This window comes from Pelecanus crispus, chromosome 3, assembly GCF_030463565.1.
Source record: "Pelecanus crispus isolate bPelCri1 chromosome 3, bPelCri1.pri, whole genome shotgun sequence".
Taxonomy (NCBI): Eukaryota; Metazoa; Chordata; class Aves; order Pelecaniformes; family Pelecanidae; genus Pelecanus; species Pelecanus crispus.
Window position 1 is genome coordinate 186,899 of NC_134645.1, and position 27,954 is coordinate 214,852.

General features: G+C 43.8%; 1 protein-coding gene across 1 annotated transcript in view; it reads right to left on the reverse strand.

The window, feature by feature from the left end:
• Positions 1 to 19,905: 19,905 nt before the first annotated feature.
• SLC24A3 (solute carrier family 24 member 3) overlaps positions 19,906 to 27,954 on the reverse strand; it is a 60,741-nt gene continuing 52,692 nt past the window's right edge. Inside the window, exons 13-14 of the mRNA XM_075707337.1 lie at positions 21,092 to 21,157; positions 19,906 to 20,055 (exon numbers count right to left, since the gene is read on the reverse strand). Of these exons, the coding sequence (XP_075563452.1) occupies positions 19,906 to 20,055; positions 21,092 to 21,157 (216 nt within the window). The remainder of the gene's footprint in view (positions 20,056 to 21,091; positions 21,158 to 27,954) is intronic.

Below are 27,954 nucleotides of genomic sequence, written 5' to 3' on the forward strand. Positions count from 1 at the left end.
AATATTTTTTCCTTCTTTAAGGTTGAGAGCAAAGGACTGGAATCAAGTTGTTTATGATTGTTAGTCTCTACATCCATGGGAAGAAATTACTCTTTTATTATTTCATGGTGCTGTGCTCTTAAGTTCAACTCTCTCAGCCTTGTCCCATGAAGGGAGATCTGGCCAACAGCTTTTCAGCACTCTCCCACACCGAGACAGATTTCCATCGTGGGGTTCCGGTGAGAGATCCGACAGCGGCTAGGCTTCATGCGTCTTCCTGACAGCCAGGAAATTAGTAAGTGGAAATGCTGCATAACTGCATTTCCAGCTCGGTGGCACTTACTTTTTACCTTCCCTCTCTTTAATTTGAAGTATCTTTTTGAAAACAGTATTCAGATAAAATGTATATCCGTACAGGGATGTGGGAGTACTTTGATATCCCAGCTCTCAAACAGCACATGGACCAGAACCCCAAGTTTCTCAGAAAGCCCCTGCAGAGCCAGGCCAAGAGCAACCCAGGGGCACCACGCACGTCCTGCCCTCTCTGAGCACCGTGTAAGGAAGATGCGAGGGCCATGGCATCTGATCCCATCTCCTGACCAGCAGCCTCATTAGAGCAGGGAGCAAGAAGGGGAGGCGCAGTAACGAGCCTCCGGCTGCCAATGACAGCTCATTCCAGCTGTGTATGTGCCAAAAGCTATTCCTTTCTCTACAGCCTGATCCAAAGTGACATGAGAGTAGCGACGAGATCTCTGTCCAGAGAGACGATGACTGCCAGACACTGGCTGTGAGTAAACCTCAGGAACTTGGGAAGAATCAGAGCCATATTCTGATCTCACCGCTGAACGCGTATCTTTTTTACGTGACGCCGTGTGGGGAGGAGGGAAAGGGTGGTAGGACCTGTATTTGGGTAAGCACTTCCTCGCTCCGCCTGGATTCTGAATCACTGATGCTGTCTCAGAGCCACTGCTGAAGCACAGCGACTTGAGTTGATTCAAGTTTGGACATCTGTTTTAAAGCGCTCAGAAGTGCCAGCTACCAAGTAAACTAACCTCTGCCTTCATTACGGCGGTTGTGGTACTGGCAAACGAGAACACGCTCTCACTGTCTTCCAAAAAACACAGGCTGGCATTTCCAGTCCTTCTCTCGCAACTGTCTTAACTTGCAGGGAAGTAATGACTGTGAGTCATCCTTTGATCTTTACAACACTACTGAAGAAGAAAGACAGCGTTTGTAGCCTGGCCATAAAATTGTTTGCTAAATAAAGTCAACTGTGCTTCAAATCTCCAGTTAAAATGAGAAGCGACATACACCATACCAATTTATGAGAAAACAGATCACTAGAGAGAACTGTGACCAACTAATTATTTGTCACTTCAGCATGATGTTTAACAGTGGACTGTTTAACTAGACCCAACAAGAATGTAATTACTAATGTAATTTCTGCTTCTTAATTAATACTGTTAACATCTGCCCATCGATTCCCAAGACTTCCACTGCTTCACTACGCCTGCGTGTATGTGGATTTTCGTGCCCACAGGCAATGCCGTTCTAAGGCAGCAGCAGGCATTTGCTTTATTATCTCTTGGCAGCCAAACCAGACCACTACAAACCTGGAGGAGAACCAGGCCCTCTCTTTGCTGGGATAGCAGCAAGACTGCCGTTATTCAAGGGGAGGGGAAAAAATGCCTGTAGCTACGTTAAAAGCTCTTGTCTTTATTACTGGAAGTATTAACGTTTCCCAATGTGCTTTCAGGTGATAGTCAAGTGTTTTGCCTTCAGTTTGGAGCTGCTTGTAAAAACAGCTAAGTCATACCAGGCCAATAACCTGAGGACGATCCGCTCCGAGCGTACCTCCTACAGAAGCGGGCAGAAGCTGGCTGGTCCAGAAGCCGCTGCGTGGCCTCCTGAGGCTGATTTGAGAGTTAAAGGCCTTGTTCGTCTCCAGTGGGGAGCAAATTTCCGCGTGTAGAACAAGAAAACCCATTACAGAGATAAACAATATGGGTCTAAAGTGCCACTAAATATTGTTACCATTCCTTAGAAAGGCGAAGCATTATGAAGCCAAATGGTAGGAACCAAGAGGACAAGGTAGTATCTAGAATGTAATATACGTGAGCCCAGGTTCCTAAGTTGTTATTGCCATAGACCTCCACTGAACCTAGTAGATCGCTAGCTACTTATATTTGGCGCTTGATCTTCAGCCTGGAGAGAGCTGCAACAGCCAGGAGCGAGGACAGAGCTGCAGCTGGGCCAGGTTTTCAAGACATTTTCAGTTAACGCAGACCCATATTCTACAGGCAGCTTGGTTTGAACGGGAGGATCTCGGTAACAGAGTTAAGTAGCTTTTTGAATAAGGATGCCAAGATCCGGCCCGTTACGTTTAATATTTTAATCTGTTAAGTGTATCGCTGCTCTAATCACAGCCACAGTGGAGTCCTTGAGTAGCTGAAGATTAGAGAGACCATCGATAATCCCCGCTGTGCTGCACAGATGAAAGCTATCAAGTGTATTTATGGAGGAAATAAGGTATATACAGATACTAATTATTTTCCAGTTGAGACAAAACTATCGATTAATATCTGACACAGAGCATACTCTGGAAAACTGGAAGCAGATACTGACAATGAGAAAAATGCCAACAGACCTAATGCATATATGATGAACCGGTTATTAATATTCAATCCAGCAAGCTCTGTCACTAAGGGTGGATAGCATTCCTGTTGGCATTTGCAAGTCTATATGCCCTAGATGGCATTGCTCTGCAACATTAGAAAATACACTTCTAAAATCCAAGCTCTCACTGCAGTCAGCACAAAAGAATTTTAGGCAGGACAAGTGTTGATTTAAGTTCACACACACAAAGATAATAGCAGAGTTCTCTTTTTAATGTTACTTGTTTGAGACATTTCCACTGCAGCTGATACATTAATTATGCCACTTTTTTTTTTTAATTCATTCTTTAAAGGCTCACTTGTAAAATCTTCTTGTGCGAGCAGTTGCAGTAAGCAACTGCTCTGGTTTGAAGTGGTTTCATTGCACCTGCTCTCTCCAGGCTGTGGTATTTAATTGTTTTTGTTTATTTTGTGCTGCTCTTCTCCAGCGATTTGCTTGGCACTGTGAAGACGGCTCACACAAAGTACAGAGTGCCATTTGTTCCCGACAGTCAGAGGCTGAAGATGAGGCTCCTTCTCTCGGAATGCTAGCTGCAGCCCACTTGAAGCAGCTGGGGAGGAAGTGGGCAGATGCTCAGCTGTGCTAAGAGGGCTGATTACCACTGCAGCTATGAGGAAAAACACACACAAAATCAACATACCTGCAGTTTGTCCCAAGTCCTGTGTCTGCATACTTCCCTTTCAGAGGCACAGCCATACGTTGCCTCTGCTTCAGGAGCTTCCTAAAAAGCACGATGTGCTGGTAGTACCCGTGTGCGTCCACCTTCCAGCACCAAGGGTTAGGAGTTGCAGTTTCAAGGAGCTGTGCACCCCGCCAGCAACCTGAACGCTGCCTAATAAAGGATTTTGGCGCTGAAAGCCCTAACCATTAAGCTCTCATTCTCCAGGGTGTGGTTAACATGTCTAGGCACCCCATACAAAGACGGGGAGAAGCCTCAGGTGGGAAGTCTCACTAGCCAGCCCACTGAGCTGGGAGGCAACCGAGCCCCCGGGGCTGTGACAGAGTTGCATAGAAATGCCTCTGCCTTTCTGGGACGCATAACCTCATCGCTTCTCTTAAGAGCTGGCTCTGTCCATGGCTCTTTGCAACGGAATGGGCGCTGCACTTCTTTCGGGATGCCAAGCAGTGGCGGCGGTATGTCCTGCTCTGCAAGCACACGCTATTTCCCTCGCCTGTGTCCTGGGAGGCTGCAGCACCAAGAGGCTAAAAACCATTTTGGGTGGAGGCTTGTCTCCAAGCTCTCCCTCGTTCAGTAGGTTAACAGAAAGGAAGGCAAGTGCTTGGATTCCTCAGGCATGAGATGAAAGTCCGGGTTCCTCAGACGCCACCGTCCGCAGCGCTGATGCGGGCAGTTGTGCAGCGGGACCCTCAGCTGTGCCGTGGCAGGTAAAGATAGGCTTAGGGAGCAGGGCGTGGTGTCGGATTTTCCTTGGCTTTAAGAATGACATTTTGGAAGGAAGATTATTCTGATGCTCCAGTACAGGTTAGGGTATGTATTGTGGATGTACATATAGTATAATTTGTCTTGTGGTATAAAGGGAAGTAAAGACCAGCCACAAAACCCGCATCTTGGGTTTTTTGGGGTTTTTTTTGTTTGTTTGCTTTTTTAAGATGTTATTCCAAAGATTAAACCAAAGAAGAAAATAAATTTCTCTCAGCAGCAGAGACATTCATTAATCAGTCCTCTTGCAAACATGAAATTGCTACTCTGCCCTTAATTGGTTTAGCGGTGGACTTGGTAATGTTAGGTTAATGGTTGGACTGGATGATCTTAAAGGTCTTCCAGCCTAAATGATTCTATGATTCTATGATTTTGGGACGACTGAAGACTTCAGAGTTATCCATCAGAGCACATCATGCTGAGAACACAGGCAGATGCAGTTTTGTTCAAGCAGCAAAGGGTGTAATAAACAGGTCAAAATCAATTGGGCAGAGCCTGGAGAGAGATTGTTATCTGCAACTTACAGAGAAAAGACCTCTCATCTCTGGAAGTGGTATTTGAAAGCAAATAGCTTTTGGGGTGGCAAATATGCAAGCTGGGCGTCTTTTAAAGCAAGCTAGAAGTGACCTCCAAAGGGAAAATAAATAGGATTTGTGCCCTAGTTTTGCATCTTTATGATGGATAAAGGCTAGGTGTGAGAGGAGGGTTAGTTTTCCTTTCACCACTTTGTACTTCTGCTCTGATGTTTCATTTTTTGTTCTGCACTAAAAATTCACATCTTTGCTTAGGCAGGGTTTATGATGGCTGAAGAGTAACTGCAAAGACGACACAGCAACAGCTTCTAAAAAAGCAAAAGTGAATACATGAATATGAAATACACACTCTTCAATAAGTCCTCCAGCAAAAAGCAATGATGGCTTGCCTTCACACTCTGATTTTCCTAACTTTAATGAAAGCGGCTAGAAATTAAATTACTCCCTCTGACCTCTGAAAACCAATTTCTAACTTTCCAGGCTGTAAGTTACACAAAATTTTTCTAAAATGAAGTAATCACAAGGCTGAATCAAAAAAGATGCATATTTGGCATATCATCTTGGCAGGGGGTAGGGAGTGAAAGTCCAACAGCCAACTGGAACAGCTCCAAATTGTGACGAAAAGCAAGATTATCTTTGAACCAGAAAACTAGTCACGGGGAAGTCTCTACAGAGACGCAGCATCTGTATGGATTCCAACATACCTTTTGGGTTGCCAGCACACAGAGCTGGAAAGCAAACAATTGAGCCAATGGAAAATATTTTCAAGACAACTGCTGGGCTTGCACTGATGAAAGGCATTTTCTGCATTAACATCAAAGGCTGCACCTCATCTCTGTACTCACGGACAGAGACATGGGACCAGCATGTGTGCCTTTTCTGCACCGCACGACTCTTCTGCACCTGGGAACAGCTGCAGATGTGTAAATAAATAACCTCTTCTAAGACATACCACTGCTTCTTGTGGACACGGTGGGTACTTCAAAAGAAAGAGAATTTTGGCAGCGGCTGTTACAAAGACATAAGCAAAGGTATTTTAGGTGAGGTAGCCAGTCCCAGTTACATGCCTTTTCATTCAAGGATTTCAAGCCCCTCTTTCAGAGAAGGTATTATGGGAGGAGAGTTCAGCTGAAGTGTCCCAGCCTTCTCATGTGATGAGGTAGAAGCAAGGAGAGTCCTGTCACCAAGGCAGGCTCAGATTTAGTAGGGAAACTGCAGTCTCTGCTCAGCTGGTGCAGAGCATAAAAGCAGCGCAAGTATTTTACTACCCTAGAGTATGCCTTCTAACAAGCCCTTCCCACAGGTTGTCTGCAGCTTTCTGTGATGGAAACTGTCTGCATCAGAACCGTGACAACACCACCTCCTCCTCATTATTGTTCCAAGCATTACTGAAAATATTACTCCAGAAATAACTTCAGAGGGAGGAGTGGATCTCATAACCACGGCTGTCAATGGCTGAGTGGTCACAGGCACAGAATCTTTCCAGCTGGGAGAGTAACAGTCAACTCCCACTACCCCATGCCTGGAAGAGAATAACTAACTTCAGCGCAGTAATTTCAGATCTGTATTGTTGTAACAGAGCAGAATTTGTCTCATTACATAATAGCAAGTAAAATTCCCTCAGTGTTTTGTTTCTGTGTGGACCCCGACAGGTACAGGTCACCCGAGCCAGCCGACTTCTCCGTGAACTGCTGGGGTGCACACATCTTTACAGCAAATGCACATGAAGCGGTGGAGGAAATACAAAGTATAGAAACTCTCTTTTCTTCTTCCTCCCCTCCCTAATCCAATGCTCAGGTCAAATGAGTGGTACAAAGTGTTCTCAGAATTGTGCCAAAAATGAGTAAATCGTTGGGATTGTGACCCACAGGGGTGCCCCACTCCTATGTCCAAGCACACCCTGGAGTGTTAAGTTAGTACAAAGAGAGGATATTTTTATTGATAAACATTATATTGTCTTAGTGTAGATGCCTGACACATTATTAAATCAAATGACAAAACATTTAAAGTAATTCATTCTAATAAAACTTTCTGATATTCCATAGACAATAGTGCTGTGAATTTTGTTTATAGTATAACACATTAAAAACACAGAAATACAAGTTTCTATTTTCATAGGTTACCAGCAAACAGAGAAAAATGCATGCTTTCATTTCTGTTAAATTTGTAACTTACACAGGCAAGTGGAACAGCTATGCATAGAAGACTACTCTACAACAAGTTGTAAAGCAAACATACAGAAAGACTGACCTTATAGTACTTGTACAAGTATGACAAAACCATTGTAACTCATTTCAAAAGGTAACAAATGTTTTGTCTGTGGCTCCACCATTTTAACACTTCTAAGCTGACTTAATGAAAAGCTATTTTGAGTAGAATCGTATTACTAGAAACAACTGATTATTTTGTTTTCTGGCTGGCTGTAAATGAACATACATTATATGTGCATTTGCACTCAGTTCCACCTACATTTTCTTCCTTACGGTTAGAAGCATCACAGAATCTTCCCACTCGGTGAAAAGGAACCCAGACAGCGTCATTTGATCCCAAATCAAACAAAAGGTGCTCGTATCAGTCACTTTTATTGCTGTGCTTCCTGCAGCTTTGATGCCGTGACCGCACCACAAAGTAGAAAACACATCACGCACACAGTTCAAAGAAATCTGTATGGTTTCATCACAGTCTGTTTTAGAACAAGCCATTGTAGGGATTGCATTCAGCGGTCTAAGACTTTAGTAATGGTACAAAACCAAGGTTTCCATAATAGCTCCACAAAATATCAGATCTTGACTGGCTAACTGCTGGGCCATGAGATGATTTAAACACACACACCCCCTGCCCAGTTGCTGGCACTGGGGCTCTCTCCCTGCGTGCCTCGGTGCTGCAAAGCTGACTACAGGGCGCAGACCTAGGCTGGCTCTGGCGGGGCTTATCAGGTCAGGGACAGCGCCACGAGAATACGACAGTTTGGGCTTGGCTCTGGAAAAGGTTGGAAGGGGCCAAAAGCGGCCCCCACGTGCAAAGAAACCGGCTGTCCTTGCACCAGCTGACTGGCTCTCGCACAGGTACACACCTGCAAACTCGCCGCAACCGCAGGCGCACCGGTGGGCAAAGCCCTTGCAAAGAAAAGAAAGCAAAGGGAAATTTCTCAAGAGAGCCTGCACCCATCGGCACCCGTTGCCCTTTAGTGGCGAGCAGGGGCCCAACACCTCTGAGAATTCAGCCATGTTTTTTAGTGCATAAACGGGAGCTATCAAAAAGTGCTGAGCTAATGAAAGCCTGGTCCAAAAAACCGCTAGATGAGCCAGGGGAGGAGGAGGAGGCGTGGGGAAGTGCAGGGGCCCCTGAAACTTGTGCAACATACCTGAGGATTAACGGGTCTGTCTGCTCACCTTTTCGTTCTAGTGAAATCCTGATTTACCAGTGTAGGAATTCCCACTGCCACGCTTGTGCCAGGGTCGCAGGCAGAAGTCAGCTTCACCCTGCGGGGCTGCTCGCCGCACCCCCACGTCTGCGAGCAGGTGAAGCACGGACGGAAGAGAAGCACCAGCCCTGCCCTCCCGCGCGTCCCCGTCGGCTGAAGCTCTGACAAATGCACCAGCGACAGGAACACCTGAACCATTGCCAAACCTTACCGAGGGATTTCAGATTGCACAGGAGTCCGACAAACAGCAAAAACCCCTCCAAAATCCCCCAAACATCTTCCTAGTTTGGTTTCAGTCTTGAGAACAAGCACTCAATGTGAGGATGAACATAACCTATCATTCCTCTAGACATCTCTTACAAATACTGCCTGCACTAAGCGCCTAGTAATGATTTCAGCTTTATAAGGACAGACAGTGAAGTCAATCAAGCTGTTCCTCAGGGGAACATTAAGCAAAGTTTGTCCCTAAATCTTCAATGCATGGCAAAGTGCACTGCATACCAGCTCATCTCTTAGGTATGCAGATTGCTACTAGCATGTTTACGCAACCATTTATGTACCAGATAAAACACATACTTGCGAAGCTGGGATAAGAACCAAGTCAGAGACATTGTTTTTGGCATATCTCTCCCCCTCTCCCTGATAAAGGGATGCAGTACGTCTCACCAGGAAGAAATACCTTTCATCAGGAGGGCGAGAGCTGTAAAGATCAAATGAGTATTCAGGCAAACCTCCGCCTAAATGCAACCCCTGCAAAACTTGCAAGTATCCTAATTACACCATAACCAGCTTTTTGTGATGCCATATTACTCTCATTTGCACATGCTCTCCACGGGTGCTGAATAATTACAGAATCATACTTTGTGTCCTTCGCTCCTGTCATCCCTTTTAAAAAAAAATCCTTAAGAACAAAGTTATTCCGCAAACATCTTGCTTTGGCTTCTTTCAAGAACTTCTTGTAGTTCAAGTTCTGCGCTTGCTCATTTGACCTAAGTATTGTGCAATTTCACAATACAATTTTGAGATACAGAAATGTATGTTACACTCAGGGTTTGCCTCACCAGTGAGAATTACTGAAAGAGAAGGATTGTTTCTCAGAATCAAGGACAAGCAACTCGGCTGAGCTCTGTGCTTGACAGAATGTGGAAGCTCACTTTAAGCAAATCTTGAACATCATGCAAACCTTTTTGAAAGACTGATGCAGCACTTTATGCAATCAGCCTTTATCTTCCAATTTTTTCTTTTCTAATCTGAAAAATCCCCAAGTCTTTAACAGCTGATGAAATACAGGCTTCCAGCTTTTTTCCCCGCCAATACGTTGTCTGTAAAAATGACTCCATCGTTGCTGTTGTATTTCCCAACAACAAGCCCTACTGTAATTCACGCTGATAGCAATGATGTGACATATTCTCCTACAAGGGAGATCTACTGACCCACCTGAAACCAGAACAACGCAGTGGAAATAGGGAAGCATCGCATTTGCGAGTGGTGTGACCGTTTTTACTGCAGGATTTCAAGGTGGAGAACCTTGCCTGCTGTAAGCGGTAACCACCCTGTCGTAAAGCTGGGACAATAAATGTCAGCTTCACCCAAGCATCTGCTAGCACATGACATGCGTTTTAAAGAGAGATCTTCACATTTAACCAGAGCCATTTACTGTTAAAGGGAGCTGGGGAAAACTAGGCAAAGGAAGATGACTTCCTTCATAAAAGAAGATTACTAAAAAATAATAATAATAATAAAATCTACTTGTTGGTATCTTATGAAATGTGAATTTTAATTATTGCAAATGGTACCTTGCGACAGTGATATTACAAACATTAGAGTGCAACAAGTATTTGCTATTTATATATTCCTACTCTTATAGATTCAAGAGGTGAGCATTGCAGAAACATCTTTGGGTCTCTCAGCATTCCTCAGCTTCTCTACTAATGTAAGTTACGAGAAGCATCCAAGAAGGTCTCACCACTTCTTGTGACCACTCAAAAGGATGGTACAATGCTTTTAATGGCTTAGTCTGCTTGGTCCCTGATTCAGGAAAACCTGGCCTTAGCTTTAGGTGGGGACTGAAATTATGTTCCTAAATCTTCTGCCAGCATGGGAAAATGTTTTCTTGAACCAGGGGCTGAGCTCTTAGTGTACGATAAATAAATAAATAAAATGTATAAATACTTCAGTGCAGAATTTCCTCACCTCCTCAATGTCTCGTGCATGCTTTTTTTCCTTTTTCAAAGCTGTCTTTATGTTCAGAAAATGCAACTGGAATTTCAAATGACTAACAATAATTACAATTAGAAATATTACTGAATGCACAAAGATTAGCTGTTTAAGCTTTTGACCTGCTATATTATAGATATGCAACTGCCATGCACCACTCACAATACCTTGCTAATACAACATGGAAACAAATAAAAACGAGTAACCATCTCTTGTGTTTATAAATAGATGTGTGTAAGACTAGCTTAAATACTGATACACTTAGCATCTTAGCAGTTGCCATGATAGGGCTTTATTCCTATGCAGATGGCAGCTGGTTACCGCAGGGCTTCATTTTAACAGCAGTGGACGTACTAGGCAAAGTGTGTGTTTGTATATATATATATATATATATAAGTTGCTTGAATATAAATCTACATTCATACATTTTAAAAAAATAATGCCAAAAATCCACCAATGAATTATATGAAATTACGACCGAGTCCCTCAGTAGAAGTAGTGTAGTACAGTATAGCATAGCATAGTATAGTATAGTCTGGCTTCATAAAGCGTGAAAGGCCCAGGTCAGATCTATAATCACTTAATCAGATCAATTATGTTTATTGTATAATGAGTGTCTTTGCATAACCAGAACTGAGCAGGGTTGTATCCATTTCATTCATTTTGAGGCCACTTAAGATATAAACTATCCTCATATGTGCAAATTTCCCTTCGAAGACTCTTTGAAAGGACATCCTATGAAAAGTCTTCCCATGTACTGTGCAATGACTGGTTATTTCAGTGGTTTGGGGCATTTTAAAGACAGACAGTAGGCTTACACTGTTTTGCAAGGACCTCCTTGCATTTTCTCCCATCAATTTACTGGATCAAAACCTACATCCTATTTCTGCTAGCCCAGTGCATAAATTCTGTGTTAAGGAGGACACGGGTCAGCCTTCACATCCAGAGGGATTCAGCTTATGAGACAAAAAGTGGAAGCAAAATCCTGAATCCTTACAACACAAGGAGTAAGACAAAATCTTAAGGAAACAAGCAGGCAGCTATTGGGTGTACAGGGATGTCTGCTTTTGAAAAAGATTTCATGTCACGTCCCAACATTTATACAGGGTCTGCGTATCTCATCTCTATCGGAAGTCCTCCTGTACACAGCATCTTATGTCCCAGAGAGACGTGCCCTCCCAAAACAGCTGTGCTCCTACAAGTAGCTGTCCACTGAACTGCTTAAAGAAACTCCCATTGCCGTGACACTGATCAGCACGCAATCACACAAGCAGCAATGCCAGACGGCAAGCTGAGAAGAGGAGGTAAGGGTGTTTTTGCTGCAGCAGGTGGACAAGGGTCACCACCTCTTCACCTGGCACAGCTGCAGGGAGAGCACATCTGCCTACACACTTGTGCCCTCGACGGCGGGATGGGAGGGTGCGCTCTGTATTTGTAGATAGCATGAGGAAAACTCAAGCCCTCTTCATTCAAATGATCACAAACTACAGTATTGCACGGTTTATCTTCTCCCTTACCTTCCCCCAGCCTCACTCCCTTCTTCCCTTACCCAACAGCTTTGTTCTCATTATTTTAGCATTTGCTAAAAAAATTACAAGATGTAATTTTAAGGCTGTAACAGCCAGGAAGGAGGTTTGCCTTCTGCTAGGGACTGCATTTGGTTTCTATAGCCACAGTGAGGCATCCTACTTAGCCATCCTATAGAAAATTAACCCTTTCTCAACAAAGGCTGCCCTCAACAAAGTGAAGTCAAGAAGTGACATGGATGCCAATATAGGACCAGGTCCTGCAAACTGTCTTTCATCTCCATAGTCCTGCCAAGGGCAATTAATCCTATTTACACACACGTTGCACCAGGACTCAAAGTCAGGATGTAAAAGCATTTTTTGTAACATGACTTTCAACTTAATTTCAAGTGCTGGCTCAAGAGTAGTCAACAGCATCAGAGGGTCCTGGATGTCACCCTTCGTACTTCACCGTCTTTACACCTACAGATGCAGCTGCACGACCCTGGGACATGGGAGACAACTACTGCTGTGGTATCTTAGCCTAAAGTTTGCAATGCAAAATTCTTTTTCCATTTCCTCCAAAAGCAAACTGGATCCTCAAATTCAAAAGACCCCACCCAAGCCCTGCGCACGCTTCAGAAATGCAAGAGACCACCAAATGAATTCGCTAGCGTATGGCAGGCAGAGGAACTGCCCGGCTCTCCTTTTTGCACGAGCAGGAGCTGCTGAGAGAGCGCGGCGAGAGGGGCACCCTGCCACTGGCGTGCGTTGTTAGCAGACCAGCGGGACGTCGGCCTGCGGGGTGCAGCAGAAAGCACACTGCACAACCCCGCTGCCAGACTGCCCTGGGCTTGGGCTTGATCCAAAGCCCTTCTAGCTCAGTTAAAAAACCTTGCTTTTAACTTCAGGAAGCTCAGCATCAGGTCCTGTTTGCACAGGAGAGCTACTAACACGGGCTACTGCCTTCTCGAGAGGCATACAGGAAAGCGACAGACCACCTCAAGGCAAAAATCTATGAGGGAAAAATCTACTTTCCTAAAGAGCATCAGTAGTGAAAGCCTCAGTAGCTGACTCCCAGTGAACAGTTTATAAAACTTTTACAAAGTCTTCTAAAAGTCACTTCCCATATTTTAACCCAAGGCATGTTAGTTATGGGCTCTCATTAGAGTCATCTGCTCACTGGCTGCACAGAATTCTGCTCCCCGCCAAAATGGGAACATTTTGCTGCAGTTGCTCTCTACGGGAGCCCCCACTCTCAGACTGCATGTGCCACCTTTATTGGGCACTTCAATAAACCCTGCTGATGCCAAAGAGCTGGATTCACTAAACCAAATCTGTCAGCAAAACACCGAAGCATGCGCTTGGCTTTCGATACATGGACCTCTGCACAACAAGGAATGTGCTTCAAGTTAAGCGGGGGCTCGGGTACTTTCTGCACCTGCAACTTAGGAGCCTCCCTGAGCACAGCCTGCCCAAGCGTGCCAGGACTTGAATCAGGCCGGGGAAGAGGTGCAAATGCCCCCAGCCCCTTGCACTGGGGCGTGCATCCCCCCCGGAAGGGCAGGCAGCGTGCTCCCCCCACCCTCCCCGGGAGCAGCACTTCGGGGGGCCCCGAGACCCTGCGAGAGCTGGGCTCAGGCGTACGCCCCGCCTGCACAGCGCTGGCTGAGGGCAGCGCGGTCCCCGCATGCCCCGACAGCCTCTCCCACGATGCGCTGCCGGCCGGCGGGCACAGCTACGCCGGCTGGGACGGGCGCTGCCTGAGGCCTGGCTTTCTCGGGAACCGCACCACAGGAGCTGGAGGCTGCCCAGAACGGAGACAGGTCCCGGAGGACACGAAGGACATGGGTGCGCCTGCCGTCCCACGGCTCTTTCCCTTTTAAACCTCTGAAACTCCAACACTCACTAAGTGACAGTGACTGTATGGTAGCCATGTACCTGTACACTGATGATGGCAGCACTTTTTGATGGGAATTATTACAACAGATCTCCTTCAGAGATGTGGTGGTTTGCCACTGCTTTTTTTTTTTTTTGGACTGCTTTACTGAAATGACCCCACCAGTTGTATGTAGATCTCACTGCATGAGTGCAGAGGTCTTTATTTTTCATTGCTAATGGCAGAGTTACACATCCCTATGATTACTAAAACGGGCCTCTCTCTCCACAAGACATTTCTGCAGTTAACCCCTTCCGCAACCAAAGTCTGTTTCTACGTGCACAAAGTGAACGGAGCGCTTGTTCCCTCACCTACTCCAGCGCCTACTGGCAGGAGACAACACTGACCAGAATTAAGGTAAGATTTGGTCCTAAGGGAAATCTATGTTTGTACTATGAAAACGGAGCAAGTACCAGCCCAAGCTAGCAGGCAGTCACCAGCACCTAAGGGCAGGTGTGCGCCAGCAGCCCCCTCCTTTCATTACGGCACGAGAGACAAAACGTCCAGCGACAGGGATTACTGCTCCAGAAATCCAAGCTCCTCGCTTTGCTTGCCAGGCGTGGCAATGGAAAAATCTCAGAGGCAAATGCTCAGCGTTTGAGCAGATCTGTAATCAACTACAACCGTCCTCATAGGTTCAGGCATGCAATATTATGCTTTCCCTCAACTGGCAATAAAATGGTTATGTTAAATTGTTGCTGTAAAATTATCATGTTGACTTTTAGCACCATTCAAATCCTACCTGGCAGACAAAGATTATATTGACAAGATTTCTGTCAGGTTGTTTTGGTATGGAAGGTTTAAAACTCGTTCTGCAAGGCTATTAGAAAAAGTAAAATAAAAACCTATCTAAAATATACCCCGATAAAGTCATTTGAACTATATAAATACATTACAAAATCTGTTGCTTTAAATAAATTGTGCTTTTTTAGAAGCTTTCCTGAAATTAGATGCTTCTGCCCAAACTTGGATAACTTGACCTAGATCTCAGGCTGTTTCAGGGCGGTGAACAATAGATTTCACAGCCAAATTATATCCCCTGGTGCACAATGAAACAAACTGCCATTTCTTCCCCCATTGCTTTCCCGTGAAAAAAGAAAACTTTTCCAAAAGGCGTGGATTTGTCCACACTTGAGATTGACTCTGGAGATTCAGCCAAACAAGTCAGAGCAGTTTGGGTGGAAGTAGATGCATTTATGAAATATGCTTCAGATTTGAGGCCACTAAGTGCTAACAGCATATTCATGTAAATTCCCTTAAAGGTGCCTAGCTGTATTAAGCTATTCATTTGTCTATTCAGATAAGAAAAGAAAAAGTTCATTCTCCTTTAAAAAACAAAGCGCAACAGTCGTTTTCAGGACTTACTGCTGCAAACACGTATGCTGATCCTACAAAGCAATCATTGGGGTTTTGCTGCTGATTTCAGTAGAGGTCAACTTGCACTCAAGTTGGTGAATACTGAAAACTCTCTTCCTTTAACTTTAAGCCTTGCATTATACTTGGTACACCCATTCAGCATACTCGAACTCTGCAGTTCCTTAAATTTGTAGCGAAGTGGCTGAGGTCTTCCAAATATTCAAACTTCCACTGCCTTCCTTAAAAGCATGGCTTTAAGCTGATTCAGTTGAAGTTGTACAAACCTGATATGGACATTCTTACCTGGACTGAAGTCTATTTTAGACTAACTTACAGTGGCTGCTGATCAAGTGAAACTTCATGAGTACAGGGCAGATTTAATCCAGCTAAGCATGGTCCACTGAGATTGATTTTTGAAGTATATATTTAAACAATTTAAAGCTCCAGTGGTGCAACTTTGACATAGATAAACCTTGCATTATTGCATCTCTGTGAGCTTTATTTGAAAGGATTAGGGCTTCCAAAAAATCTTGATAAAAGAAACATTTGTCAATCAGCAGTAAGTTATGGTTTTCTAAAAAGTTATCCAACAATATTCAGTCTACATTTTATCTCACAGGTATTAATATGGTTATTTGGAAAAGGCATATAAAAATTCCTGTTCTGACAGCAGGATATTAAAATGTTACCCTCAGGTTGCTCCGCCTACATTGAACGTTGCTTTTCTAAAACTAGATTGCTGTTCTACCCGGTTCGTTTCATCAAGAAAAAAGCCAGTGATGCATCTATCTGAATGTTAAGAATGAGCATTCCTTTTCACAAGCACTAATATCACAAATCCAAAGCACGCTAATCAATGGATTTCAATGACACAGCTGAGGACAGAGAGCCGAAAACAAAGCAGGCAAGTAGCATCACAGGAAAAAACCCAAATTATACCAGTGAAAATCTCCTCTCATGCACCTATTTCAGGTTGGTGTTCCTATTGCAGACACAATCTATCAAAAAGTGCAGTAAATCAAAACAATAAAAAAAGGAAAAAAGAAAAAGAAAAAAAAAAAGGCAAGTATAAAATTCACCTTTGGTAGGGACAAAAGCAGTTTTTCCAGCGTGTCTTAAGACCTCCTCATATCATATCCTATCACTCTGCCTTTGAACTGCTGTCAAAGGAAGGCCAGCCACATGTTGAGCAGTGTTGAAACTAGCAAGGGATTGCATATTTAAATCAGGTCAAAGTCAGAGCTGCAGTGAAGTGCTCTCCACGGAGGAAAAGGCTCTTTAATCTCCCTTTGAAATACTCATTAAGAATTGTCTGGAACCACTAGGAATGGAAACAAAAACAGTCGACTGGTCCGAAGACCAGAGCAGCCTCAGACGTGAAGGTGACCCTTGCTTTCAGAAGAATAAAAATGCAAATGAATCACAGTCGTACTCAAAAAACCCAGCCCAACCTGGCTTCACCCTTGCTTTCCCCCAGCCCCCCAAACCCTGGGCCCCTCCACAGCCCCTTTGTGCCTCAGCTCCCCCCTTCCCCCCAGCCCCGTCCCACCCCACGCCTCCAGCGGCTCTGCCGGCCCAGCCGCCGCGCGGGGCAGCTGCCCTCGACGGGCTCCCGCGGCCCTGCATCCCAGCGATGGCCCGTGGGCTTGGGCAGCAACGGGCGCTGCAGAGCTGCTCACCGCGAAACCGGAGCCGGGTGCTGGCTGTCCCCCCGTGCACAGCAGGCAGCTTCCAGAATCTAACGGCGGGAGGAGAGAACCCCTCAGACTCTCAGTCCTCTGCTTGGCTCGGTAAAGTAAAGCTATTAATACGCACTGCATTTGAATATAACTGTCCATCTGAGTTTTGGTGATGTCGTACAGGAAGGATGCTAAAAATTGCTCAAGTTTTTTGCTTTGGGGGCTTTTCCACAGGCTTTGATTATGCTAACAAACTTGAGAAGCTCTCTCTTTTGGAGACAAAAACAAGAATGCACACATTCAGTTGGTCTGTCCTGTTCCAAACCAGGTCCGCACTGGTTGATTTGGTTGCAAATTGTAAGCACATCTCACTGAAACTGTCAATATAGGAAGTGCTTATCAATTCATATATGGCACAGATAATGGCAGTTCAATGTACCTTTTGCTTCTGCTTAGAACAAACAACTTGCAGAATATTCTTGCACAACACACAAGTGTCAAAACAAGGTATTTCAGGTTTTACACACAATGCAAAGCTATGATATACTACAGTATTTAATGCACACCGATAGGAAAAGTTCCTAAAAAATACTCATGCAGTTTTTGTGCCACGGGATAGGTAATGGCTATTTCGTAGAAATAGATCCAACTGGCTCCATTGGAGCAGCAGTATAAATATTCAAAATAGAAGTAATAATAGGCCCTGATGTGAAACTTCTCTTTTTTTTTTTTTTTCCTTCCCCAAATCCATCCCTTCTGTCAGCAAGGAAACACTCTGCTTAGGAGCAACTGCATCTTGCTACAAGAGTATAGCTGTGTGTTTGTGGGGTGGATTTTAGTGAAATGTGCCACGTTGTTGCTAACATCGTTTGATTTAAGGAAGTATTTTAGGCATTTTAGTGGTTATTATTATTATTAATCTCCTTAACAATAACAAAAAAAGAAACAACAGCAACAAAAAAACCAACAACGGGAAGGTACAGCGGGCTTCCTAACGCAAGAGGACTTCCAGCGGGCATAGTTACGAGAAGGCTGCTCAAACAACAGGCTGCATAGCTCAACAAGTAGCAACACAATTGTTTCCCAGAACGAAAAATGACGACGCAGGCATGTCATTGACTCTCTCTACCGCCTGTCCCTGGACCCTTCCTTCTTCTTGCCAGGGATCCACAAGCACACTTTGTTCACTGAGGCCAGCGGTACACGGCTTTTTCCACTGGACCCCCTCGCCACACACAGTGCAACGGCTGCCAGTGCCTCCACACATTTAGTGTAACAAAGAAAGAAAATCAGGTGCTGAGCTGAACAGAAACCACAGGGTGTAAATATTTTCATTTGCAACATTTTGCCCAAACAAAACTAAACTGAAAAAAATCACTTCCAAAAGTGCAAATGAAATAAAAATTGGCTTTCTGTCTGTTAAATGGGGCGCTCTCTTTTCTTTTTTTTTTTTTTAAATTGGAGGGGTTTTTTCCTGCTATAGTTTAGCGTTTGGTGTTTTGGGGTTTTTTTCCTTTCTTTCTTTTAGGTAGGGTTTGCTGTGCATTTACTACCAATATTTGCCACTGTTTGTACCATAGACAAAAACATTCACCTAGCTGGTAGTATCTTAATACATTTCATAGTAGAACATATACAAGAAAGAGGAAAAAACATACCAAATGAATCATAAGTGATCAGTGCAGAATCAGAAGTAAATACAAGAGCCAGCACTGGCAAGAATCCACAGTATCAATACATACAAATGAAGCTGTGATGGTGTTTCTCATGGGGTGGAATCTGCCTGCATGTTAATACAGAATTATACAAAATCTAGCAGGAATATTGGAACAATGAATAGCTAAACTTTCACAATAACTTAAGAACGGTGAACGAGTCTGCATTGAAGATATTCCACATTTTAAAAAGTGCCATCTCTCTCTCTGTGTCTTCCTCCCTCCCAAAGGAGGGGTGATGAATCCACATGATCTGTTATCAGGCAAGTTCAACTGCTTAAGACGACAAATATCTGGCCAGGTCCAGTGTATTCTTTAAAGAGTGGCAAATTATGACTTCAGTAACTATGTCTGTGCAAAATATGCCTCTTTCCTTTTAAAGAAACCAGTGTCTGTAACTCATTTAGAAAAGTTCCGATGTACGTCTGTCCTTCTCAGAACAAATAAGACATGAACTATTGAATCCCCCCAAAACAAGAAATCTGATGAAGCAGAGAAAGTTCTGACCTTCTATCTCCACATGCAGATCATTAAAAACCAGGATACTTCCGTGGTAGCCCTCCTGGGCTGGCGATCAAACTATTGCTTGGAAATACCATAAACACCCTAGTAATAAAACTCCAACATTAGTAGTAAAATGGTAGCAGTGTTTACCCTTTGAATCCACGTTTACCTTGCATTCCTCATCACCCCTGTACAAGATTCATTATTTATGGTAAAAAGTCATCATCTGTTTGCTTGATGATCTTCTTTTAATACGCAGTAAATCCATTCATACGCCAGGTACCTTGACTTGTATTCCCATATTACACCGCCCTGTGACCTTTGGATTGTTACAGGAGACCCAGCTCTCAGAAGGAGAAGCTGCAAGAGAGGATGTTGATCTCTGGCAATTAAAAAAAAAAAAAACAAAAAACCAAAAACACCCCCCTCCCCCAAAACCCAAAACTAAAAAAAAAAAAAAAAAAAAATAAATTCAAACAAAAAACCAACCAAAAAAAATCCCATGATTCTCCTTGAAAATCAGCCCCTGTATGATGTATCCTCTTCTGCATTGTAGCAATAGTCTTAAGTCATAAATTAGATTAGTCTTCCATCAAATAACTTAAAAAAAGAAGGAACTGTAGCAGACCAGTTTTGCCTGGCTTGACGCCAGTTAGCAGCCAGTTCATCTAGAGTCCCAGTCACACTGTTCAAAAACTGAGCTAGGAAATCACATGAATGTTGAAAAAAATAATCTTCACATCGATGCAGGATTTTTCCAGGTTGGGGCGGGGAGGGGGGTCAGGGAGAGGGCAGACCTAGATGGGGCCATGGGTCCTATGAACAGTGAACAGGATATACGTCACGACTTGGAGGTGCACCGCATTCAGAAGATGCCAGCCGTGGTTTGTATTGCACAGGTAAGAAGAAAGTTCCTTCCGACAGTCTGCCACCTGCGTTAGTGATCTCTGCACATTGGCAAGTTCACAAAAGTGAAAACATTGAATTCTGTCATGATGGAGAGACACAGGAAGATGCCGTAAAGGGAAAGGCACACACACCCTAGCTTCTTATCCAGTTTCCATTTGTTCATGTGGACGCCAAAAACCTACAATAAACACAGAGTAAGCCACCACAGCAAGAACATTTTGAATAAAGCGGTAAATCCCCTTCTCAATTACAGGAGCATGAAGGTGACACTCCCCTTACTAATCACGGTCACCTGGAAGCAATCACAATGCAAGTACTGCAACAAGTGAGCTGAAGACCACAGCTGAAGTAAATCAGAGTAGCCCCCTCACAGTCAGCGATGCCACACTGACTTACATCACCTCGAGTCCTGGCCCAAGGGCCTTTAGTTTCTGCAATGAATTTCATTTTGGTATGAACAATCCCATTTAATTCCATCAGAAATGTTTTCAAAGGCCAGATTCCTTTCTCTTCACTCAAAATACTTCATGTGCCCCTCTGCATCTCAATCTAGAGCCACACGGTCTAAGGCTGTGCTTGACTTTGCATAGTTTGCTCCCGCACAAACCTCTTAAAAGATTAAAGTCTTGCGTATGTGGGAATTGTGTTGGTGTGCAACGCACAGCAGGACTCCCTACAGCAGCTGGTCTCAAGATTTGGAAGATGTCACATAAATCCTCTTTGCTCTATCATTTCTAGTCTGCTATGCTGGACTCGGACAGGTCAGGGAACGCGAGGCACTGATTTCAATAGAAACATTGTCATGTCCAGGCACTATATGTTCTGGTCTGTGTTGTATTTCAGAAGGTTGCTACAGAGGGCCAAAGCAAACTGTATGGCATTTTGTCTACCTGTCCAACAGGAGAATGGATCTTGTCATACATCAAGGGATCTGCTTCAACTCCATCATGAAAAACAACTAATGATTACTAATGGATCTCCCGGGCTTCTCCCATGAAAAGATACAAATACGAGAGCCGTCTTGTGACAGTGATAGCTTCTGCAAAGCGCCAGGTTAAGGTCTTGGGAAGTTTACAATAGGAGTGACCACTCCTATCCCTTAACAGCAGACTTTGCAACCAGTATTACAGCTGGGGGTGAGAAAGGAACAGGTGAAGAAAATGTCTGTAAACATCACGCTTTAGGAAATGAAGAACAAAAGACAATATACATACTGTGACAAAAACAGATGCCAGCAGGAGACCAACAGAATAGATAAGTCCTCTGCTGTTTAACCGAATCTGTAAAAGAAGGAAGTTTACAATACCATGTCACAATTTCAAGCAACAATATTTCTCTCTGCTGCTAATTCTGTAATCCTAAACTGCTGAGTCGCTAAACACTGGCTTGCAAGCTGTAAATGCCAAGTCAGACCATTACATCACAGATTATTTTGCCTACTTCCTATTGCCAAAGAAGGAGGAGTATTATTAGAGTAGCGTCCTTAGGACCTGCCAGCATTTCAAACTGTTCCACCCCCACATAGGCTTTGTCATCCTTTATACTGTTATATCATGAAATTTTCTTTTTGGCAATTAACTCCTATGTGAGTCCTGTAAGAACGAATGGGGGAAAGGAAATTTTGCATTCAGTCACCAATTAATGCTTCACAGTGGGGGAAAATGAACAACGACACATAATTTCTTCCCTACTCTTACTCATCTCAGTGAAGGAAACAAGTCAGTAATCTCATGGCCGAACCTCAGCTGCTGAAAATCATCTATATCAAGGCATCATGGCACACTAGTAGCACAGGCTGAACATTATTTAGCAGCGAGGCAAATAAGGCAAAGAGATGACTTATTGCCTGCAGGGCTGTGCAGAGATATCATCACCATGGTACCCAGGCGCATCACAGGCTCTGGTATAGCTGTCTTCATGGCAGAGCCACAATTACTTCCAGTGTGCAAGTGGAGAACCAAGATACAGGTCCCCAAAGCTGGGGAGCTATTTAACTGCCATTTTTAGAGGCTCTGGAGTCTAACCAAAGGCACTCACCTGCATCTTTAAGCCCTAAATACATTTAAAAACATGAATTTATGTGACATGAACCTAAAGCTACACAGGATGGCTACAGGGAGTAAAGCCACCTCTCCAGTCCTGTTCCTCAGCTAGGGTTGTGCTTCTCCTCAGTTTCCCATTCTTCTCTTGGGGAGCTTAATCATCGTCCCTTTGGGCACTTTTATATTACCTTCTCAAACAGTATCACCTGTAGTATCATCAAGGGAGCACTCAGGTGTAGTATCTCAAGGCATTTCTGCAGGGGCTACTGTGTGAGGGAGACTTTCTCCTAGGGAAGGCCGGCTTCTCCAGGGAAGCAACAGGGCAGCTGGAAGCTGTGGGGTGAGTGCCATGGGTGACCAAATTGTAAATCTTTAGACCACCTCATATCAATTATTATCTTAAGGCCGCTATAAGGTAACACAGCCCCTTGTATTCCTCCCTGCACCTTCTGTGGAATGAAACCCTACACGAAGTTGAGTTTCAATTGACAGTCACCAAAACCGATTACTATTTAAAGTAGCAACCAACTATTTAAGTTTCCTGGCAGAGATCAATCTTAGCAAGAAATTATGTACGAGTATTTTTCAAGGATGCTTTAGAAAACGACGCTGCTATTGTTTGTCTAGTAGACTTCAATTTTGTGCGGCGCAGGTATATTTTCAGTCACACCACTCTGCTGCTGAGGTCAAACAGCAAAACTAAATGCAGTGATCTTCCTTAAATGGGCTGGTATCCAATTCTTGATTGCTCAGCTTGTTCTACATTTGTATACAAGGAAAAGGAAAAGCATTAGTCCATTCCTGCAAATAAATGATCTGCAGACAAGAATGTAGTTCCCAGAATGAAGGTTCATCTACCTCAACACATTTTTTTCTAACAGCGGGGTTTATTTCTTGCTTTTTAAACTGTTTTTAGTCCAATAAACGATGCAAACTGCACTTTTATGCTATGATATTATTTTCTCAACTGTCAACACAGAAAATAATGGTACATAGTGTATCACTGGCCACTTTTCAGTACTTGCATCCTTCCAGTTAGACTATAAAGGAGCCCATTTGCAAGAGAAGTGGGTATTGCTAATTTGATGATAAGCAGCACTGCAATTTCATGAATGCAAGACTGCTGAGGTACTTGTATCATTTTGCATCACAGTCAGGAAGAACTTCTCACTCAAATATTGCTCCCAAATCCAGAGTAATGATTTAGCTTCCTTCCTCAAGGACAACTGAGGGGAGACTCTGACTTCCAGAGTCAAGGAAAGGATTATCGGTTCTGACATTTTACAAACCTGAGCCTGCAATGAACTCCATACACCCAGGATCCTCTATGTAAATCCATGTTGGAGACAAGGGCAAGCATGCTGCAAAAAGACAGTCCTGGAAGGATTTCTCTCTTCTCCCATACCTGCTCAGGATTCAGCATGATGACGCATTGCTGTACTTCTAATAGACCTTAGTAAGCATGATTAAGTCTTGCACAGCTACTGCACACTGGAATTGTTAGAGCATTTGTACTCACAAGCATCCCACCGATTTGCAGAGCTCTGTTGCTGCCTGAGATCTGCTGTTATCTTCATGTATGTTAAAATACTGGCTTACATTAAGTGGCACGTTTTCCTTCTTTACTGATTTTTGCCGCCATAAAAAAAGCTACAGCCATGATGATCGTTTGTTCTTAAAGGTATTACAGGATTCCTTTAAGATGTAAGATGTAAGTGTATGTATGTACAGTGGGACCATTATATTCCTATGGCCATTACATGTAAAATACAATATTCTCACTAGACTGACTGTCCAAAGAAATGAAGGATTTGGATTGCTTCGGAGTGTGAAGGCCAATTTTGGGACTGTCTGCATAACTGAAGGTGAAAAAGGTAATGATCCCGCTGTTAACGTAAACTGCAGGCTGTAAGTGGCAGACAGGAGGAAGTGTATTTTTGCAGCTATGGACAAAGTCTCTAAGGCCACTGCAGCTTCTATCACCGGTCCCAAGCAAACCTCAAAGTTTTGCTGGAACAAGAGCTGCTCTTGGGATGACAGACAATGCCAGGTTCTGACCCAGAAGACCTTTTTCTTTGACACCCTACAGCATGTTTCCTGTTACACTAAGGAGCCAGGACAAGCTAATTTAGGGGCTCTGTGCACACATTACTGCTGCCTGTAGAGACGGGCTGGTCCCCTGCGCTTCATTCACTCCTCTTCTCCTGCTTCCACTAATCTGAACGGTTCATACGCGACAGCTAACCTGGATTTCCATTTTAGTTATTTGAAAATGCAAAAAACCCCCTAACCTAACTTTGTGTAACTAAAATACAAATTTAAAGCCACCTTTCCTGCTACCCCAAATGAGCAGCAGCTGGTGAGGAAAGACAGATACTATTTTACAATAAATTCCTGTCTGGATTTTGGTCAGGAATTCTGTTTGACCAGTGCCAGTATCTGTAAAAACTGTCAGTATGAAATACATCAATCAGAATGGAATCTACAGGAAAAGGAAGCAAATGAAACAGCTGGAATTATTTTAGCATGGAAAATGTCTGAATTCAACCTAAAGTGCAGACGCTGCTTCTCAGTTACATCATTAGCCTCCATAAAACCAGCAGACATTCGGAAAGACCACCATTCCAAAGGCCTCTGTGTCTAATTTGCTGAGGACAGTGCTTCCAAAGAGAGGTGTTTGGGCTGCTTTCTTTGGATTATCAGCAAAGCTCCTCTTTGGAGGTCATTCAGGGGAATGAAAGTTGCTATTAAGGATTATTCAAAAGTAGAAAGTGTACGCTAATTATTTATGACAGCTTTACAAATGTAACAGTAACATATGTCATGCTGATCCCACACGGGCAAAGCAAACGTGGCAACCCCTTCAGCAGCGTGAGCACCAACTTTCCCTTGCAGTGGTATTGCATTGAAACACTTGAGTTTCACTCCAGGTTAGCAACTCTCAACTTGGGCTTAAGTAGCCACGCTCCTGACTGGGATCTAGCCCAGCTCCCCACTGTTGAGCAAAGCAATTAGCTATTAATTAACCTAAATAACAAGAACTTTCCTTTACGAGGCTTGACTATTCCCATAGAAAGAAAGGGTTTCCTGGGAGAGGTGAAAGGGTGTTTTCTAATGCAGTTTTCACTTGCCAGGGCTTTTTGCTCCACAAAAAGTCAGACCATTTATTAGGGTCATGGCCTAATACCTCACTCCGCCACAGGACAGCAGGATTAAAAAAAACCCTTCCACGTACATAGCAAAGGGTGGTGTCCTTGGGTGAGCAAATGCTAGCTGTGGAACGCACTTTGTCAGGAAGCTCATTTGGCTGGACTGGATACATATCAAAGCTGGACTTACTGGAAGAAAAAGTGCAACTCTTTGGGTAAAAAACCTTGCTGGTGAGCTCAAAGCACTGTAAAAGCTGTGCAGAATTCCAGATGTTTCCACTGTGGCTCAGGAAGTGATGCATGCATGGCATCTCCCTGCCACGTGCCAGAGAGCAGGCAGGAAAGGGACGGAAGAGGACAAAGACAACAGGTGAGAGGGGCTATAAAACAATGAGAAGCGAATGAAAAACAACAGAAAGGCAGCTGGAACAACCGACATTGCTGTAAGCCTGTCCCCAAAGCAGATTTGCTCTGGGACGGCTGGGAGATGGATTCCATAGATGGGTGCTGGGTCTATTTCCAGACAAACTGGACTTGCAGTGTACATGCTGCGGAGTTTACTCTATGTGCACACAAATAGTCCAATTAATTTAGCTTGCTGCTAATGCACAGAGCAGCTCTGCATGGTGTGTGCAGGGAGTCCAGGCTGCATATGATGCATTGCTTTTCTGGCACATGCCATAAGTCCGACCTCACTAGACTGTCGCACGCATGGAGAACGGCATACGTTCAGCCATCGTGCCCAGGGTCTCTGGGTTAAGACAGCCCTGGAGAAAGCTGATTTACACCAGTAAGAAACATCCCTCATTGTAGATATAATTCCTGTTTAACCTGGTTGCCCTGATACCTCTTACTGTAAAGGTTTCTTGGACTAATACAGTGCTTTGAGATTCTTGCAGACTTTACAGCTCACATTGAGAAGAGAATGAAAGCTGTCTAGGTTTGTTCAGGTCCAAAATGCAATGGTAGTCTGGTCTTTGAGGGATGTTCTTTGCTAAATATTCTCACTCCAACAAAGAAAGGTCTCCCTGGAGCTAGATGAAACTCACTGCCAAGCACTGGGGGGGCTGCAGCCTGCGGATTTGGAGAGATGTTCTCCAGTAAAACTTGCACTGGTGGTATAAGGGGTTTCCAGTGTCAAATCACCCAGCAGCGACTTCCCTGACGCACAGGTCACATTGGAGCACTACCCATTTACCACAGCTGAAGGAGGCAGGCTTGAGCAAATAGCCCACACTACTTGGGGTATGAGCACATATTCCCTTCTACCAAATCTACGACCGGGCACTGAGGTATTTAATTCTTCCATTAAGAATAACCAGAAGACTGCTGCCAAAACTCTTGGCTAGCCTATGCCTAGCTTTGGAAAAGTCTCTGAAAATACAATGGAAACCCTCAAATATTAATGAAAACAAGAACATTTAAATCTAGCAAACACTGCTATTACTTATTTATCACCAACAAAGAGAACATATGGTTTCAAAGGAGACAGGTTCGGATTTGCTCCAAGTCTGCTGCAAAACTGCACAGTATTGCACTCACCGGTGCACAGCAGGGGTTGCTCATCAGATGAACAAAAAGGCAGGTATAACAACCTCCTGTTTTATCCTACCTGCTAATGCTAAAGGTTCTCCTACAATCCCCTCCTGTTTAGCAGAGCTACGTTACAGCCATTCTGTCTACAGCAATGGCTAGAATCACAAAAGCCACACAAGCAGGCATGCTGCTTTTTTAAACTTTCTCTCCAGCTCTGGTAGCCTTTCAACATTTTCTAATCTAATGCCCACCTATCTATTTCAAAAAGTAATCATACAGCACCATGAATTGTTTTATACAGTATTGCTCAGTGGTTCTGAGATAGTTAAATCTGAACTAGGCTGAATAGCCACCGTTCACTTATTTCTCATTTCTCTCATTTTAGTTCTCCACTTGCCTAAAGGATCCTTTCTTTTTCTGCATTTGATTTTGGACTACCTGCTGCTGTTTCACAAATTTACCGTAACTCTACAGCTCTGGAAATACAGTTTTAACTGATGAACTATTCTCACTTCTCTGATCACCACTGTAGCCTGCCCTATTTCTTATTGTGACTTCTAACTGTGAGCACAGGAGCTCAGAAGATTCTGACATTTGGTACAAAAGCTTAAGAAAAATGTGTCCTTGATCTGTCAAATTAGGGTAGAAATCAGTCAAGCAGCCTTCTCATGAGACAAGCGGCATTTCCTGCAAGAGGCAATGGAATAGGTTTTCTCAGGTTATGTGACAATGTTTCAGTTCAGGGAAAACAAGGCTCGCAAAACATTCAAAACTCAGAGTAAGGGAAGAGATAATTTCGGTTTTTAGCAAAGAGCAGAAAAAGGGCCTCAGTTGGAGTCGTCTTAATTATTGAAGGAAAAGCTCAGTTCTCTGTTCTTTTAAGAATAGGAAATGCTTCTTCCCCAGGAGAGAACTGTCTGTAGACAAAGCACTCCCTGGTACTGCAAGGAGGAAAAATCAACATTCCCAAACTCTCCTTTGAGATTTGGCTTGTATCTAGTGGCTAAAGCAAGCCAGAAGAATGCTCCGTTTTGACTGATCACGCATGAAAGGTTTGCAAGTTCAAAATCTACTCTGTCTGAATTTGAATGGAGGCTATCTCCCTGCTTTTGCTATAGCAAATACAGAGACGCTCCCATGAGCTCCAGCTATTCCCACGCAGCTCCTGCAGGCAATAAGTAACTGAGGCTGAAGCTAAACAGCAGAGGAAAAACAATGGCAGTAAAAGTGCTTCCATTCTTCAGTTCTTTTCTGGCAGTTGCTGAAGGGAAAAACAAGGAGCTATTGCCAAAACCCAAACTGGTTTTGCTCCAGGGTCCAGATATGAGAGCAATTACCTCATTCAGGAAT